The sequence below is a fragment of the Sebastes umbrosus genome, chromosome 2, assembly GCF_015220745.1.
Source record: "Sebastes umbrosus isolate fSebUmb1 chromosome 2, fSebUmb1.pri, whole genome shotgun sequence".
Lineage (NCBI taxonomy): Eukaryota > Metazoa > Chordata > Actinopteri > Perciformes > Sebastidae > Sebastes > Sebastes umbrosus.
The window spans coordinates 36,207,138-36,225,537 of NC_051270.1; the positions used below are offsets into that span (position 1 = coordinate 36,207,138).

At 40.5% G+C, this 18,400-nt stretch overlaps 1 protein-coding gene across 2 annotated transcripts in view; it reads left to right on the forward strand.

Annotated features, from left to right (window-relative positions):
• The first annotated feature begins 5,506 nt into the window (after positions 1-5,506).
• mapk8ip1b (mitogen-activated protein kinase 8 interacting protein 1b) overlaps positions 5,507-18,400 on the forward strand; it is an 80,609-nt gene continuing 67,715 nt past the window's right edge. The window contains exon 1 of one of the 2 annotated variants that reach the window (XM_037750370.1): positions 5,507-5,698. In XM_037750370.1, coding sequence (XP_037606298.1) covers positions 5,622-5,698 — 77 coding nt within the window. In that variant the 5' untranslated portion in view covers positions 5,507-5,621. Of the gene's footprint in view, positions 5,699-17,475; positions 17,954-18,400 lie in introns of those variants that run through there. The other variant, XM_037750366.1, reaches the window with a different exon arrangement.

Genomic DNA, 18,400 nt, shown 5'->3' on the forward strand with positions numbered 1-18,400 from the left:
TTAAGGTAATTTGCATGCAGGGGTACTGAATCAACCGGCAAATCAAATAAGCCAAGGAGTTGTGTTGCAGAATTGCAAAGATTACACTAGGCTCATAGGAGATGAACTGCATCTCGCCTGGAAAGTAGACGAGATCAGGCGGCAGCAGCAGGGGGCGGAGACAAAAAGCCGCGGTCAAGTCGGACAGTTTCCAGCCGTTTCCAGCAGACTTCAAAGAATTTACAGGAAGTCACAGGAATAGTTACATCCTGTTAGATCTGATCTGTAGACTACTTGTAGTTTGCAGACCACGTTGTGATTTATTTATATTTGTTTGTAAATATATGTGGAAATGTACGTGTATCTGGCATTGGATTCTATCCTTTATTATTTGTATGTCCGCCTCAAAATGCACTTTGTAATGTGCATATTATTATTATTATTATTATCAACCACACAAGATATGTTTGTTAACAGGTGAAACCTTCATTGCACAACATGAGACTTAATATCCTACAATCTAGCGTTAAATATTATAATTACACAGAAGGTTCGGACTTTATACAACATGTGGTGTTTGCTGTCAAAACTAACATAATGCCCTGGGTCTTGCAGTCCGTGGAGAGCATCTGTGGCACCTGGCTCCAAAAATTGTGGCCGGCTCGATCTCGTGAGGTTATCGTTGGCCACGTGTGCATGATGTCAGAGCAAGTCGGGATCAAGTCGGACAAAAATCGAACCGTCATGCGTTGCGCGGTGATCGCTGGTGATCGATTCTGTGCAGGCCTGGCTCGTCTGGAACGGGCCTTGTGATTGGCCGGAGTGACAGAAAAAATTACAATTTGGGAAGAAATTTGTGTCTTATGTCTTTTACTGTGAAAACATTTCAGTGGTGGGCCAGAAGGAGACAGTGACAGGGTGAGTAGCAGTACTGCATTTGTAGCAGTTACAGTAGGATTTACGTTTACTTTAAAATGTGAATGTAAGTGAATGAGCTCAGATGCCTGAACAATCAATTTATAGGGAAGGAAAATGTAGGTATGTGATGCTTTGCTGTTGTTTGTCTCTGTGTGTTGCCGACAGCTTGGCTGCTCCATTCAGTCTCCCGATTGCTGCCGAGCTGTTTCACCTGCTGCAAGACACACACCTGCAATACATCAACTCAGCAGCCCTGCACAATTTCAACCCCGGCTCTTCACTCACCCTGAGGCAGGGAGGGGTAGAAAGATGCAAAGACAATGGGATATATTAGAATGTAAGAAAAAAAGTAAAGATTTGAAGAAAGAAAAGAAAAGGGGGGAAAGCAGGAAGACAGATGGAAGAATCCTTGATTTAAAAAAAAAAAAATGTATGTTATACTGTCAGTATCATCACTACTCATAGTGTTCCTGTGTATAGTGTCACCCTCTGCTGGTTTATCTCTGACATGACTCTTTAATGGTTTCAGTTCTTGTTTGGGAACATGTCAACATGTTCTCTAATGTAACTGTTTTGTTTGTTTGTTTCACATTGTAAGGACAAATCTAACAGCTTTCATTCTCAAAGCTGTCAGGGATTTTCTTTCTGGATTAATAAACTACTGTTATTATGTAGATCTGAAATGACACCTGTTACATGCAGACCGGTCACACACAGTTGATAAACATATTGGGTCAGACATTTTAGATATTAGTCCAATCTGATACTGATAGCCTGCTGATATCCCCCTATAGCTGGTATGCACCTCTGTTTTTCTGTCTGTTTTTCCTCCAGCCCTCTCCTCTCTGTGGGAGCTCACTGCTGCCTTCATGGTCTCCTCGTAAACTCCAACTGTTGGAGGTAATAGTCATGCACGCAATGTGATGTGTTTTTTCAAGTGCTTTTAATCGGAGGAAATAACACATTATTAATAAGACACAGTAACAAACAGTACCCATTGTGGAGAAAAGTCTATTTTTGAGATAATATGATGGGTTTTCAAAAGTTTTATTATGTTCTATCTAATAACTGTTAATTAGGCTGAAAAACAGGTGAGGTATGGTTACTTAAACCTGGTGTCCCACTAAGGCAGTTAAAAAGACAGCCTTGTCCTGTGCTTGGGGTCCTTTTTTTCCAGACCAAGAAGTGCTAGAATGGGTAAGAGCAATGGTAAATAATAAATGCATCTCTGCAGTTACATATAATTGGTATTTGGTGGTGTGAAATAAAGATTGATCAGTGTGATAATATCAAGACTAGCTCCCTGTGATTTGAGATTTGATAATGACCGGAATCACATTTTATGTAGAAGTTAAAACACAATTTTTCATACCAAACTATTTTACAGCTACATTTGCTGGTACAGATTAAGCTACTGCACTTATCGAATGATGCAGTGGAGATTTCAGGTGCCCTCACATTTGTTTTCACTTCCAAAATTGTTTGTTTCCAACTATTCTGATTATCTTACCACTCATGTTGTTTAACCTAATGGACTCCAATGTCTATGTTTTGATGTCTCGGCATCCCTACATCTCTAAACACCAAAACATTGGCAAGTGAGATGTTATGATAAACAATCATAACCAATAGGAATGATGGAAAACCCTATTAAAGATGAAAGTTGGAAGATAAGTTCTTAAGGAAAAAAAACAAAAACTAAAGTCTCCTATTCATTTTAAATGTCACTCACTTTACATCAGCATCAGTTAAACTCATGATGTGCTGCTGAAACTTGTTCAAACCTCATAACTGTTTTTTTTAAATGATACTGGAAATCTCCAAGATTTCCAAAAATGACACAAACATCTTATAAATTATTATATATAAAGGACAAATATATATATATATATATACTGGAAAAACAAAGTTCGGAAACTTGTGTTTGGTGGATTATTTCTCTGTTGTTACAATGCTAATGGTCATTGTATTTTACATGGTTGAAAAGCCTGTTTATTTACCTTCGCAATGATGTCCAACTTATAAGGATCATGCATTTGTGGGATGAGCAGCACAGCTGATTATGTGGGTAGCGCCCAAGAAAAATTTGCCAAAATGCTCTGCCAATGGTAAACAGTGTATTCTCATAAGGCTACCAGGAAGCCTGCAATGACTGCCCTTCACCGTCAGGCCCATTTGCGCTGGTGTCGACAACACAGACAATGGAACCTGAACATGTGGGGGAATGTCATGTTCAGTGATGAGTCCAGGTTCTGTCTGCCAAAGTTGGATGGCAGGGTCAAAGTATGGAGACGACGTGGAGAACGCTATGCTGATTGTTGAACCGATGGAGTAACAGCTTTTGGTGGGGGCAGTGTCACGATGTGGGGCTGCATCTCCCTGACTGGCAAAACAAGGCTTGTCATCATTGAAGGCCATCTCAATGCAGTGAGATATCAGGATGAGATTCTGCAGCCAGTGGCGATCCCATATCTCCACAGTCTGGCACCTAACTTCATCCTCCAAGAAACAATGCTCACCCCCACAGAGCCAGGGTTATCACAGACTACCTCCACAATGTGGGAGTAGAGAGAATGGAACGGCCTGCCAAGAGTCCAGACCTCAACCCAATTCAACACTTGTGGGATCAGCTTGGGCGTGCTGTACGTGTTAGAGTGACCAACACAACCTCGTTGGCTGACCTGCAACGAATCCTGGTTGAGGAATGGAACGCCATCCCACAGCAACGTGTGACCAGGTTGGTGACCAGCATGAGGAGGAGGTGCCAGGCTGTTGTGGCTGCGTATGGATCTTCCACCGCCACTGAGGCTCCTGACGGTGTATTACATGAATAAAGTATAAAAATTGCCAAAATGTCTTGTTTGTTCCTTGTTACTGATAGAGAGTTCAATCATCCAATCCACCAAACAACTCAAAACAAGAGTCAATACCAACAGGAGAATACACTGTTTACCATTGACAGAGCATTTTGGCAAATTTTTCTTGGGCGCTACCCACATAATCAGCTGTGCTGCTCATCCCACAAATGCATGATCCTTACAAGTTGCACATCATTGCAAAGGTAAATAAACAGGCTTTCCAACGATGTAAAATACAATGCCAATTAGCATTGTAATAACAGAGAAATAATCGACCTAACACAAGTTTCCGAACTTTGTTTTTCCAGTTTATATACATACATAAAAAGAAAAAGATAAATACAATTCAAGCAACTATAAATAGCAGGCAGTACAAACAAGGTGTGTTATGCATAAAAGTGAAGCATCATAGGATAAAAACACAAGTTTTTATAACTTTATAACACAATCATGATAACAACAAAGACACAGTCCTCGCCACATTACAATGCAGATTTAATTGAGATATTACTCATTATACAAATAGTAGAAAAAATACTAAATACATTAACCCATTTCCACATCCTCTTTCTTTTTCCTTTAGTGTGCAGTATCTCATGTCATCTTGTGACCCCACACAGTGAAATGATTTAAATCCAAACGAACCATTTATGAATTTTGACTGAATTGTGTCCCTGTATATAGGCCTAACCTTTAATAATAAACTTTATTTCTATAGCGCCTTAGTACTTCAAAGCTGGGAGGTTTCTCCACTAAGATGAGGTACAGTTTAAATCTGTTTTATAGACAACTGCAAGTCCACCTTCCCTACCATTGAGTCTATACGGGAGTTGAATAATTCAGTTCTAAGCCATGTCTCCGTTAAGAAGATAAAATTCAATTAAATGGTTGAATTACAGTTATTTGGGATAAGTGTTATTAGCCAGAGACCTTATAAATAACAAGGCACAGCTAACATGATGAGTGTATTTTGTATTTCTACTTAAACTATGCTGTCTTTATGCTGGTCTTAACATTCAAACATTGTAAATAACCTATTGCTTTGCCATTTAAACATTTGTACACATGATCTGCTGCTGAACAGATGATTCAACTTTATTGTCATTGCACATAGTACAGGTACAATTACAACAAAATGTAGTTTTGCATCTAACCAGAGTGCAAACTAGTAAAGTGCTGATTAAGACAATACAAATGAGGATATATGTGGGGTATTTACATAGGCATATCAGTACATATATACAGATTGTAGTTAAGGTGCAAAGGATAGACATGTGTTATATTCTGATGAATAAGAGCTTAACTATAAGTTGCATACTGATGAGATATTGTATAACAAATATTGTATAAGAGTATTATAAAGAATAAATGATATACAGGGGGAGTTATATTGTATCTTATATGTATCTATACACAGAGAGGTTATGTACATAGGGCTATATGCATATGGGACTAAGTGAATATATAGAAGATGAATATCAGAGACTACTTCGCTCTTTTAGCAATGTTTAACCATTTTATCATTTATTTATTTATTCATTAATTAATTCATTGATTAATTTATTTATGTATGTATTTCTAATTTATTCGTCTTTTTATTGTAGGCTAATCAAAACATCTGAGCTGTTTTAAAAAATGGACCAATACATTACATGCGAGGGGGACTAAAAAAAACAACACATCTTCCAAATCCTGCAAAAGTTACCAATATTATTTAGTCACTCTTGCACAGTTGAGCTGAGTTGCTATTTTCCCCACAGCCCGCGAAGGCAGCACCGTATCGCAGCATCGCCGGACCTCTCAGGTGTCTCTGCCGCGCGGCCGCACAGCGCGCAGCCAATGGACCAATCAGGATAACGGGACGGCATGGCGGACCGAGAGAAGAGGAAAGCCAGCCCGCCGTCTGACCGCAACATCCAGGTGAACTCCCCGGCCAGCTTCAGGTAAGAAGCGCCCCGGGGCGGGTTGCTCTCCCGCCGGCAGGTTAGAGGCTGGGCTGCATGAAGCTCCAGCGCGGCTCCGCAGAGCTCCGGAGCTGCTGATGCTGCTGCTGCTGCTGAGGAGCCGCTGCAGCTGCGTCTGGCACCGCTCAGCTCTGCGGATGGAAGTCGCAATGTGTTGTTGAGCCGCATGTTTTAGTGTTTGGGCGTGTCTGCTCTCCGGAGGATCCAGACTGAGCTGATGTGTTCTCCCTGCATCTAACACAACCAGAGACATCTGAAATATGTCGCATACTTTCTGGTTATAGATGCTCCAAAACAGGAATCCCTGTAAGAACTGATGTGCAGCCTGTTTACGAGTTGCTGCTTCAAATATATTTTTTTATATTGCCTGCTTTATGGTAGCCAGTTTCTTCCTTACATCAATATGCTTTTACTGAAGAAGAGTTTCAAAACATTTGTGAGCTTGATTTGTCACAAAAGTACAGTCTTGTTGTTGTGACATCATATAGTTGTGACTTGTGTTTATAGTGCACAATAATTATGTGATTAACAGTACACTACCAGCATATTAATCTCCTATCACTACAAGTTATTAGAGGAACTCATATTGTGTGTACAGGACTCATACTCAACTCATATGTTAGTTTACAGCAACCTAGTACTGTAGTATATCATCAGTCTATTTTTTCTGATATGGGGTGTTTTGTTTGGATTTGGCCTATTTACAATAAACTTTATTCACATGGAAACAGCCGATTAGGCTGTTGTAATCTGGTGCAATAATTATTTTATAATAGGCCTACTATCATAGCCAAAACTGCAGTTCCTTTGTTTTTCTTTTTTTTTTAAAATGGCAACTTAAACCTGAATGTTTGGAAACAAAACAAACAAACAAAAAAAATGTCCTGGCTGCTGTTCTATCTTTTTTGTACAATAGAAATTTCATATTTTGTCTAATAAATTAATGCTTTTATAATTTACTTCATATACAGTTCATAGTCCCCATTCCCTGCCACAGAATTAACTCATGACTATTTTCACAACCAGTTCCTGTTAAGTAATTTATTCAGTAAAATATCAAACATTGTCTGATTATAGTTTATGCTTTTACCTGTTTCATATTAGTCTAATGTAAATCTGTTTTGCTTCTTGGACTGTTGTCCAGACTGAGAGAAGAATGACTGTGTGCTCTGGGAACTTGTTGTGATGGGCATTTTAGTGCACATTATTAATTAGTAATGAGTTGCGTAGGAACATAATTAATAGGTCGGTCGATAATGAAAATAGTGTTGCTTCAAGAGCTTTAGTAAAGAGAGACGGCCCAGAGTTCATCATCAGGTAGGTGATCAGTAGGAGCTAATTCAACAGGGGTCAGATCAACATGTTGGAGAGCTGAGCCGGGCGAGGGATTAGCTGCATGCTGTTGACGTGCTTTTACACTGTGTGTCACACACACGCACGCACGCACGCACGCACGCACGCACGCACGCACGCACGCACGCACGCACGCACGCACACACACACACACACACACACACACACACACACACACACACACACACACACACACACACACACACACACACAGAGACTCATACAATGTTGCCTGAGGAGAAGCTGTGATTCTTCAGTAGCATGGTTGAGTAGATGGAGGCCTGTGATCAATATACCCCAGTGAGACAGCAACACCCCCCTCCCACCCCCCCACCACCCTCAGACTCAGTCTGTCCCTGTCTTATTAGCTGAGCTGCAAACACTCCGATCCACAAGCATCTTTCTTCATCGCAGTGGCATCAGAGTCGCTCCAGCGGTGTTTGATTTGTCTGACAGAAAAAACTATGATTATAATTTTTTTTTTTTTTTTGAAGCGTCTCAAAGTTAGACAGAAAAAAAAAAACATCAAACCATCAGGAGAAAACAAACAATAGAAGCAGTACAGTCTCAGTAGCATGAGCAATTTAACACCAACTTAAGACACATCTATGATCCACATGTAAACTAAAGCGTTTAAATAAAAGACACTAAACAGTAAACAGCTAGGGCTATTTAATCACATTCATTAATATTGTAAATGATTAGCTGCAAGTCAAACTTTTAATTTATTTATGTAAATACTAAGGCTGCCAAAGTCAATGTGATAATAATGTGTTTAAAGCTAGAGTGAAGATACTGGCATCATATGAAACTAGAAAACCTAAAGAATCCATTGGTACCAACCATGTCATACTAGTTGTCGGGAAAGAGGCTAAATAACGCTAAATTTTGGCGAGGACAAACTGTCATGGCCATTTTCAAAGGGGTCCCTTGACCTCTGACCTCAAGATATGTGAATGTAAATGGGTTCTATGGGTACCCACGAGTCTCCCCTTTACAGACATGCCCACTTTATGATAATCACATGCAGTTTGGGGGCAAGTCATAGTCAAGTCAGCACACTGACACACTGACAGCTGTTGTTGCCTGTTGGGATGCAGTTTACCATGTTATGATTTGAACATATTTTTTTATACTAAAAGCAGTACCTGTGAGGGTTTCTGGACAATATTTGTCATAGTTTTGTGTTGTTAATTGTTAAATATTTGCACACATGTGCATAAATCAAACATATTTGTCCACTCCCATGTTGATGAGAATATTAAATATTGACAAATCTCCCTTTAAAGGAGTGTGTAACAATTAGGGGGATCTATGATAAGTATGTTTTTCTTTAGTGTATAATCACCTGATAATAAGAGTCGTTGTGTTTTCGTTACCTTAAAATGAGCCATTTATATCTACATAGTGAGCGGGTCCTCCTCTTGGAGTAGCATGGAAAAAAACATACTTTTTAAACTTTTAAATGCCGACAATTTTACTTGCTCCCATCGCCGACGCTCTCTCTCTCTCTCTTGCTTCACCACTCACTTGCCACGTACAAACACACACTCTACGCACTGGCTCTGCTCCAGATGGCTCTAGTGTAGTGTTTTCACGTCGGCCACCGTAGCTCTCCAACACACCTGGGATACGGGAGAGGCTTCAGTTGGTTGTAATCTCCACACTTCACCGCTAGATACCGCTAGATCCTACACACTGTTCCTTTACGCTACATTTGGATCAGATAAAAAATGTGCGATTAATTTGCGATTAATCGCAATTAACTACCGACAATCATGCGATTATTGGCGATTAATTATTTTAATCAATTGACAGCCCTAGTAAATACTTCTCCAACGTACAAGGCCAAACAATAAATAAAAATGCAAAATTCAAAATAAGACAATAAAAAAAAATTGATTATAAAAGCAATAAAAAAAAACTATACGAAATTATATCAGCGGCTAAAAAGACATTAGTAAAATAATAAATTTTTCGCTTCAAATTAAATCAGAATAGTGAACTGTATTGATTGATGTTTCAGAGTTGTACTCGGCTAGAGAAGGAAGCCAGATAATCCACAACCTGGCCCAGTCCCATAGCAGCCATATGTTGGAATGTTTTCCTCCGTCTCCCTCCCTGCCTCCACTCACTGTGGTAGAATCCTCCGTCTCTCCACAATCTGCTGCTGTTAGAGAACAGACCGCTGATTTGCTGCCGTCTGTGCAGCTCCATGTGTGGAGATATTCGTTGACTGAGATACTAGATTCAGTCATCGGTTTCTTTTGCTTTTCATGCCAGTGACCTCATTTCAGAGGCTCCTAAAATTTTCATGACTCGTCAGTAGGGAGTTAACAAGTTGTCATATGAGATTGAGTACAACATATTTCTGTGTTGTTTTCAGCAGTGTGAACGTAACAACAAATAGATTTTACGGAAAGGATAATAGATGAGTTAAATCTAAAAGAAAGACATCTATTATGTTTTAGCAGATTTCTATGGAGGTTTTTTTTTTTTTAGCAAGAAGTGCTGAGGTTCCAAAATTATAACAAAAATATATAGAGAGACAATATCGCTGTTGTTTTTCTTCTTCTTATGACGTATCGTGTGCCCGCAGTTTGGAGAGGCAGACAGGAGTACCCACACCAGAGCAAAGCGATACAGTGCTGTGGATGGGGGCAGCTACAAAACATATTTAATCCACCTAAAAGAAAGACTCACCTAAAAAAAAACGTTATCCGTTTAAGTGTTCGCTATATTTACTATACTTTAACTGCTTTATCTTGCCGTCAGAATAGAGAGTGGCGAACGCCACGTAGGGAGGCGGTCGGGGTGGATGGGTAGGTCAAAAAACACAATAAGTCAAAGTTGATTTATTTGTCACGTAACTTCCGTACTTAAATTACAGCACTTCTGGAGTTATTTTAACCCAAACAGCGATCTTTTCCTAAACCTAACCAAGTAGTTTTAATTTGAAAAGACTGGAGTGTAACACGTGCATTGCTGGACATCCGTAGGAAAACACCCGAAAATTATGTTGTTGAAATTCGTGCTGAGCGTCACGGAAAAAATAAAAGAAAAAAATAAAGGGAAATTTGTGTGTATGCACATGAGTCAAATTGATTAAATTTCGCGACTATTTCACAAACGGCCGTGAGACTGCGTTGGTACCTCATACAACCCCACTTCAAAACACCCAAACTATCACTTTAAGGGGAGCTCAGCGTAACATTTCCCTCTTGTGTCAAAGCCAAACATCCAAGTGATCCAAAAATATTCTTGAATAGACGAGGTCTTTGAGGACTTTAATCATTGAACTCATTGCACTCTGTTAGACGCTGTAACCTTTTCCTGTTAAGCAGCATTGATAGAACATGCACACACAGCGGCACAAACAGATCGGCAGCAGCCGGCGTGTGAATTTAACGATATTCACACTGACTGTGAGCGATGACAGCAGAGTTAAAAATAGTGTTTTAGTGGCATTTCTCAAGTTCACACCTGTAAAAAGCTGTTGTCGGCTGAAAACTGCTTTTGAACATTATCATGAACATGCTGGAGATGAAGAGAGAGACTGTTCAAACCTTCAGAGAATAACAGATCCACACTGACGATCATTTCCTCACAGATATTGAATAAAACACTGAAGGATGGCACACAATTTAGCATACAGAATCACGAAAGAAGGCTGTGATGCAGGCTGTATTTTACTGATCAGCTTCACCATTTCTTATTTTTACTAAACTGGGTGTACTGTGCAGATATCCTACAATATTTAATATGAGATCAAGAAATGGTAGTTTTGCGGTAACACTTCATTTTACAGGTCCGCATATTTCATGGTAATTAGGTGATAATTAGCAAGTTACCTTTTGAAATTTCTTTGGAATTACTGCCAAAATTCCCCAATATTTACCTCAAAATGTATTGAAAATTACTTTATTATAAACATTATTTAATAATTATATTCTGCTATTTCCCAATAGCTGGTAATTTATTTAATACTTTTCCAGGAATTATTTCCATGTCTGCTCTATAAATAGATAATTATCAAATAACTTATTTTACATTTTCTTAAAAAACTCCCTGAATCATTACATTAGCTACCAGGTTACATTTGTGTAGACAATAAGTCCCACAATTGTGAGATTTGTACCCAATCAGAAGCGTCTTCTATTATTTTTAGTCTTCCACCTCCGATAAAGAGCAGCGCACACCTGCTTCTCAAGCCTAAGGGCCCTATTTGAACCATTATATGCTATTTTAGCATATCATTATTAAATCATGTTTATAATAAAGTCATTCCAAAGAAATTTCAAATAGGTTACTTGCTAATTATCACTTAATTACCATGAAGTGTTACCAGTTTAGCTAATTTCAGTGGCGTTAAGCTGTACTGACTTTTCATATTTCATATCATATATTTAGGTGAACTATACCTTTAAATTTTCCTCCACTGCATTGATCATCTGTGGCACGAGATGGCGTAACAGGAGATTCCTTCACATTCTTAACACAGTATTTAGATCTGTATGTGTGTGCAATACAGCATGTATAGAGAGACAAGACGGTGTAGGATTGCAGTCCATTCTGTGGTGCATCATGGGGGAAAAAATGGGGAACTCGTGAAACCAAAGATCCTTCTTGGGGCTAAACGTATTCCTCTCATATGCAGTTCAATATTTATCTTATTTTCTGTTATTTTGAACACACTGTGCATTTAGTATTGTTGTTCCTATATTCAGAAAATGGAAAATAAATCAGAGTTAATAGGCAACCGTTTTAAAATGTACAGATCACTGAATGATCAACTTGAAAGCGCAGAAGCGTCTGTGATCTCTCCCTCTCTTACACTCACTAATTCATCGGCATACCCGCTCTCTCTCTCTCTCTTCTTTCATCTTTTCACTGCAGCTTCCAAACTGACGTGACTCTGCTGACAAGATCTGCTCAGGCAGATGGATTCACAGGGTGTGGGATGTGAAAAGGATGTGAGTGATGAAGGGGGGAGAGAGCAAGAGAGAGAGAGAGAGAGAGAGAGAGAGAGAAGGCGGAGGTTAAGCAGGTTTTGAAGTGTTAGTTTCCCTGATTCACTGCATCCGTCTTTCGTGGACTTTGATGTTTTCAGGAGGGGGGACAAAAAAGCTTGATATCAGGGTTTTTCAACAGAATTAGCTTGTAGTTATTTCAGCTGCGTTTTATCCTCAGAGAGAGAGAGAGAGAGAGAGAGAGAGAGATAGAGAGAGAGAGAGAGCGTTTAAATCGAGCTGATTTGAATTCCACCCCCAGTAGAAGCTGACCGAGTGGACAGTTATTGCTCTGGTTGCAGTTCCCCCCCCACGCTCATTATTTACTGCTGTCGCTCAATTCTGCTGACACGGCACGTTCCACCTGATGGCACCTCCCCTCTGCTTATACTGTCCTCTCTCTCTCTCTCTCTCTCTCTCTCTCTCTTTCTTTCTCTCTAATAACGACAGGCCTTTATTCGTATTTTTCTTGTTTTTACAAGTATTTTCTTAATATAATATATTTTTTATCATATTTTAGTAGGACACCTCCCAGTATTCAGATCTACTCTCATTTTAATTTCCCAGTTACAGAGAGTCACATTTTGTGTAGGGATATAAAATTGACAGAGCATATTTTAAAAAAGAAAATTCAAAAGAAAATAAACATTTTTATCGACATATTTGTGGAAACAGCATGTACAGTAAGCATGGACCCTCGGAGCAGGGTTGCGTCCGAAATTCCACACTAAAATGCTATTTAGTACGCTAAAACAGTATGTGAGATTTTTTTGTATGTCTGAAACCTTCTTAGTATGAAATCAACAGTACGCAAATTGCATACTATTTCCGGTAATATATATCAGTATGCAACGCTGGACACTACAGCGGCATAAATATCCCACAATGCAATGCGGCAGGGACAAAAACGTTCATAACGTACGTTGACGGACAGCTCTGTAATGTCAATAACACTTCAATTTAAGTGTAAGACATAACTTTGCTAGGCGTATTATACATTTTAAATTTATTCAGAATTTGATTCTCACAAACCGTCGTTTTGTGAGGTTGACACGGGTCACCATGGTTACACTTCTCCAACCGGCAAGGAGGCTCTCAAGAAGTGATGACGTAAATTACTGCTTGGTGTGTCCGAAAAAGATACATACTACTGTTTATTCATGCAGAAGTATGTTGCCGGTTTTGCTAGGAGATATGCTGCCAATTTCTGTGGATCTTTTTTTTTTCAATTAGTGTTAAGCTGCAATTAGTGAGACTCAACACTTCCTGCAGATGTTTCACATTAAAAGCCGACCAGGAAAGGGAGGAAACATGCCCTACCAGCTGCTGGAAGGCTATTAATGTGAACCATCTGTTCAGGAAATGTTAAGTTACATTGCCAGTAGCTTACCAGCAAATTAAATTTGTGCCGTGGAAATGCACATTAAGCTCATTTTATTAAGACAAGAGGTAAACATGGAGGAAGTATTGAGATTGCATCAACAGAAAAGGGTGAGGTTGGATGGGTCAAACAAACCAGCCCGTTGTCATTCCAAGGGCGTCAAATACCGAGGCTTTCTCACGGCCGTCCGCGTTCGATACCGCCGAACCCTTTAGCACCATTATGAGACGCACCTGGCATTCCATTAACTACAATGTAAACCCATCCGCAGCAACAGTAAAAGCTCCAGGAAAGTGCGCCGGGAGTGTGGTGATGTAGTTTTAAAGAGCGAAACGAAACTGTAGAACTGCACAAACGTAGTAGTTTTAAGCCCAACCGCGTAGTTCTTTCCTAAAACTAATTATAGTGTTTTTAATGCAGAACATAAAGTGACGCCAAGTGACAAAGTGGAGGTATGTGACGAGTTGGGATGAGACCATGTTAGAACAAACACAGGACTTTCACCCAAGAGGCCACTATCGGTGTCCCGTGTGAAACCAAGTCAACGTTGAGTTATTTTACCGTAGTTTTGTTACGTAACTTCTGGACTTTAGTGCGAAACAAGCGTAGTTATTACTCGTCCCGTGTGTGAAAGCTGACTCCTGCAACTCTGTGCTGAGACTATGTACGGAGCAGATACTTTTGCTTTCAGTTTGTAGCGTCCATCGTTCGACTATGTATGATAACACTGCGCTGATACGCAAAAAATTAACCCAATGGGTTTTATTTCTGTAAAAAAAGCAAAACGGCGGTGGGGGCGGTGGGTACGTAATGTAATCGGTGTGTGCCCGACCACCGTGTAACACCGGTAACACCGACTACTGTGCAAAGCCTACTAACAATGTAGTTTTGTGGCCTAAGTAAACCTACATTGGAAGTTTATTTTGAGAAGACACGCGGAAAGACAAGCGGAAATTGACGTATCGTCCCTGAGTCCAAAATAGATGGGGACCTTTAGGTTCCCCATCTATGTCACAGTTTGAAGCTGAGGGCCACTGACCAAGCTTCGGTATTTGACGAGTTGGGAGTGATAATGTGTTAGTTCTGCAACCAATTATTATTTTCAAAATCTGTAGTGTTTTTTCAGTAATCATAAAGTGTCATAATCTGAGGACACATGTTTCTAAGGCGTCACCTTCCAGTTGCATATTGGACTCCATGACTATATTTTTTAATTATTTTTTTTTGACCAATGGACAAATGAACTAATTGTTTCAACACTTTAGCTGAATCCAGCTTGATGCCTCGGCTCTCATGGCCATTACAGTGTTAATTTCCCTCTGTTGATGAGCTGAACAGGGATTAAACGTCACACAATCCTGGGATACCTCTCTCTCACTCTTTCTTGATTTAGGTCTCTCAATACAAACACGATCATTTCTTCTTTCTCCTCTTTCTCAGATACAGAGCGTGCGTTCTGCGTGTTCGATTGCATTTTTTCTTGTTCTACATGTGTTGGGGGAAATGTCGAAGCTCTTCTGGTGGTGTTTGTGTGTGCGCTCCATAGGTTCTGGCCAGTTGCCGAGGCCGTGCTGTATGGCCATATGGCTGTGTGTTGGCAGCTCAGAGTCTGGAAAAACAAGGACTTGACCTCTCTGAAGGAATTTTTGAAACCTGGGATTTGGTTTTATAAAGCACCAATTGCCTGTGCACCTGTGTGAAGTTGTAATGGATGTTTCAAATATGAACGCATGGCTGAATTAAATGCTTTTGCTGTTATTTTGAGCTGCATTCATTGATTTCTGGCCACTGGGGGGCAGAGGAACATCAGTTGACAGACCGCCGATACACCGGCATGTCATAAAGTTGTTATAGCTGACATTGTGGCAAACAGTTACCTGTTTACATGTCCAGCAGACAGAGAGTAAATGTAACCAACACATTAGAGTCATTTTTTTGTGCACCGGATGAATGTAAGTCCAATATCCTCTCTGTTTTAGCTCTGGTTTGGTCTTCTCCAACTCCTGGATCTAAACATCTGGCCCTTTACAAGCTAGTGACTAACTTTGTCTTCCATTTAGTGCTGGACAGGTAGACCTACAGGACGGTAAAATGCTCCATCAAGCTGAACTGCGGAGTTGGCTGATCATTTTATTATAATAATTATATTATATTATAGAAAAATATATTGATTAGTGCAACTTTAACAGTCTCATTAAAGCCCAGCATATGATACAGAGGCACCCTTTAGCATCTGTATGCAACGCACCAGGGTTTTAACTAACTCCAATGTAAACCCATCTGTCTCATCATTAGATGCTCACAGTAACTGTAGTATAAAGTGCACGATAGTTTGCTTACGATGGGTGGTGGAAGGATCCAACAAACACAGGACTTTCACACAGGAGAACACTGTTACCACTGTGTCCCGTGTAAAACTAAAAGTAACGTTTACTTATCACGTCAGTCCTTAGTCACGTGACCCGTTACTCATTCGTTAGTCACATGAATTGTTTTGCACCCACTAGTTTTGTGAGTCTTTAGTCACTTGGTGGTCACGTGAATCGTTAGTCAGTCAAGTTAACGTCAACCACAATCTTTTCCTGATCCGAATGCGTTAGGGATGTGACGGTAATGAAACCAGTATTACCGACTACCACGACCAGCCTACAATGCAAAATTTATACTGACCACGCGTCAGGCACTGCGGACGTCGCAGGTGGGATTTACCAACAAGTACCTAACAACCGTTACAACAGCAACCTTATTAATTATAGGCACAGGAGCATCATTCAACTCTTCCATATTTTATTTTACAGCCATGGAGTTGTGTTGGGCCAAACTTATATGGAACTATTGAATCACGTCTGTCAAATAAATCAAAGACTGCCTGACAAAGAATTTGATAACTGCGGGGCCAAATCAAAAAGAAATTACATGCTACGCGCAATCCGCTGCAGTATTATGTCAGCCTGGTGTGTGCGAGAACACGCAGAACACATAGGTGCACAGTCACAGTAGTATCAATCAAGCATTACTAAGTGATTTTGTTGCCTAAACCTAACTTCCTGGAAGTTTATTTTGAAAAGAAACTATGAATGTATCGAGAGTATACTGACACGCCGTCCCTGACACGTCCAAAACTGACTCTAGAGGGGTACCTATAGAGCGTCACGGTTTGAAGCTCAGGGCCACTGACCAAGCCTCGGTATTTTGACGAGTTGGGATTGAGAACATGTTGAACAAAACAAACAGCAATACCCATCTGGGAATATCTCATATTAATTAATGTTGACTATTTATTTCATGGGCTATTTGGGGATTTATACTTTATTTTTACATACTTATATATATATATATATATATATATATAGAAATGATATAAATGCATTCCAATACTGATTTGGAGGTCACCATGGCAACGGTCGAAGCTACGAAACATTGGGGTTAGCCCCACAATGTATGTTGTAAACATTCGCCACAGTTTACAGATCCACTTCCTGGTTCAACTTTGACCCACCGTAATTAACCGTATAGTGGTGAGCTTTCAATTCCCCTGCATAATGAGGAGTTATTGCATTTTACCTCAAAATAAGTGGTATAGATAGTGTGGTTAAAATGTTGGCTTGTTTACAACCTACCTGGTCTTCTGACTACTTGTGTTTTATGTCCTGTCAGGCATCTTTTTATTTTATCAATGTCGCTGTGTTGCCAGACCTTTGCAATTACTTTGGGAGAGTGCAATACTATCTAAACTGACACAGATAAGGGGCCAAAAAGATAAGAGCCAAGTTGTGAGTTTTCCTTTAAGAGGATGAATGGAGAGAAAGAGAGAGAAGGGAAAATTAGGAGTCTTATGATCAATGGGGCCTCATGAATAATTGAGCACGACTGTGTTTTGCAGAGAGAGAGAGACAGAGAGAGAGAGAGAGAGAGAGAGAGAGAGAGAGAGAGATAGAAAGGAGTGTCCTCTTGTGCTGATGTTTTTTCCTATTCGGTCTTGCCGCGGCGTTGGATGTCCTGCAAACACCAGCACTTTCCTGCAGTGGCGTAGTAAATCTGATGCACGCAGGACAGAGTAAACATCAGAGAGAGAGAGAGAGAGAAAGAGAGAGAGGAGTAGATTATATAACACTACTCCTGTGGCAGATTCAACTCCTCTGCTTTAAATAATTCCCCCTTCTATCTCTGGATGAGCGGCAGCAGTAGCAGCAGCAGCAGCAGTAGCAGCAGCAGCAGGGCTCTGAGTCGGACGCTTCTTTCATCGACCCGGAGGAGCTGCACCCCTCCTCCCTCTCCTCCGGCTCGCTCCTCCCCTCTCTCCCACCCTCCCTCCTTCCTTCACTTTCTAACCCTTCTTGTTCCTTCTCCTCCTCCTCCTCCTCCTCATCATCCTCCTCCTCCTCCTCCTCCTCCTCCTCTCCTCTCAGCTGTGGATGCCCTCCTCACTTACAGTATGGACTCGGGAGGGGAAGGAGAAGAGGGTTGGATGGAGGACCAGTGGGAGAAATGGTAGGGGCATCTCTCTCATTCTTCCCAACCCTGTGTGTTTTATTTTTACCGGCATGCAGCAACATGGCTGTGCGTGACCTTGTGAGCGCGGAACTGCTGCTAACATGCCGTTTTTTTCTCGCTATATGTCGCCTCCTTGCATCTTTAAAGCTCAGGACAGGCATGCCCTTGAAGGGAGAGCGGATGCATATGGCCGTGTTTGTGTATCTAAAGAAGAGAGGTTGCTGGTTTATGTTGACCAAAAAATAGGACCAGAGGAGAACACATCACAGTTTGTGTTGGGTTTGTGTGTGTGTGTTGTGACACCAACGCTGATGGAGATGTACTGTTTGGCAGAGTTTGTTTTCATACAGCGGATGAAAAAGGAGGTTGGGGGGAAAGGGTGTTGATGGGACGGTCCTGGACCTGATCATTGTCTTGGTCCTGTCCTTGCAGGAGGACGAATCT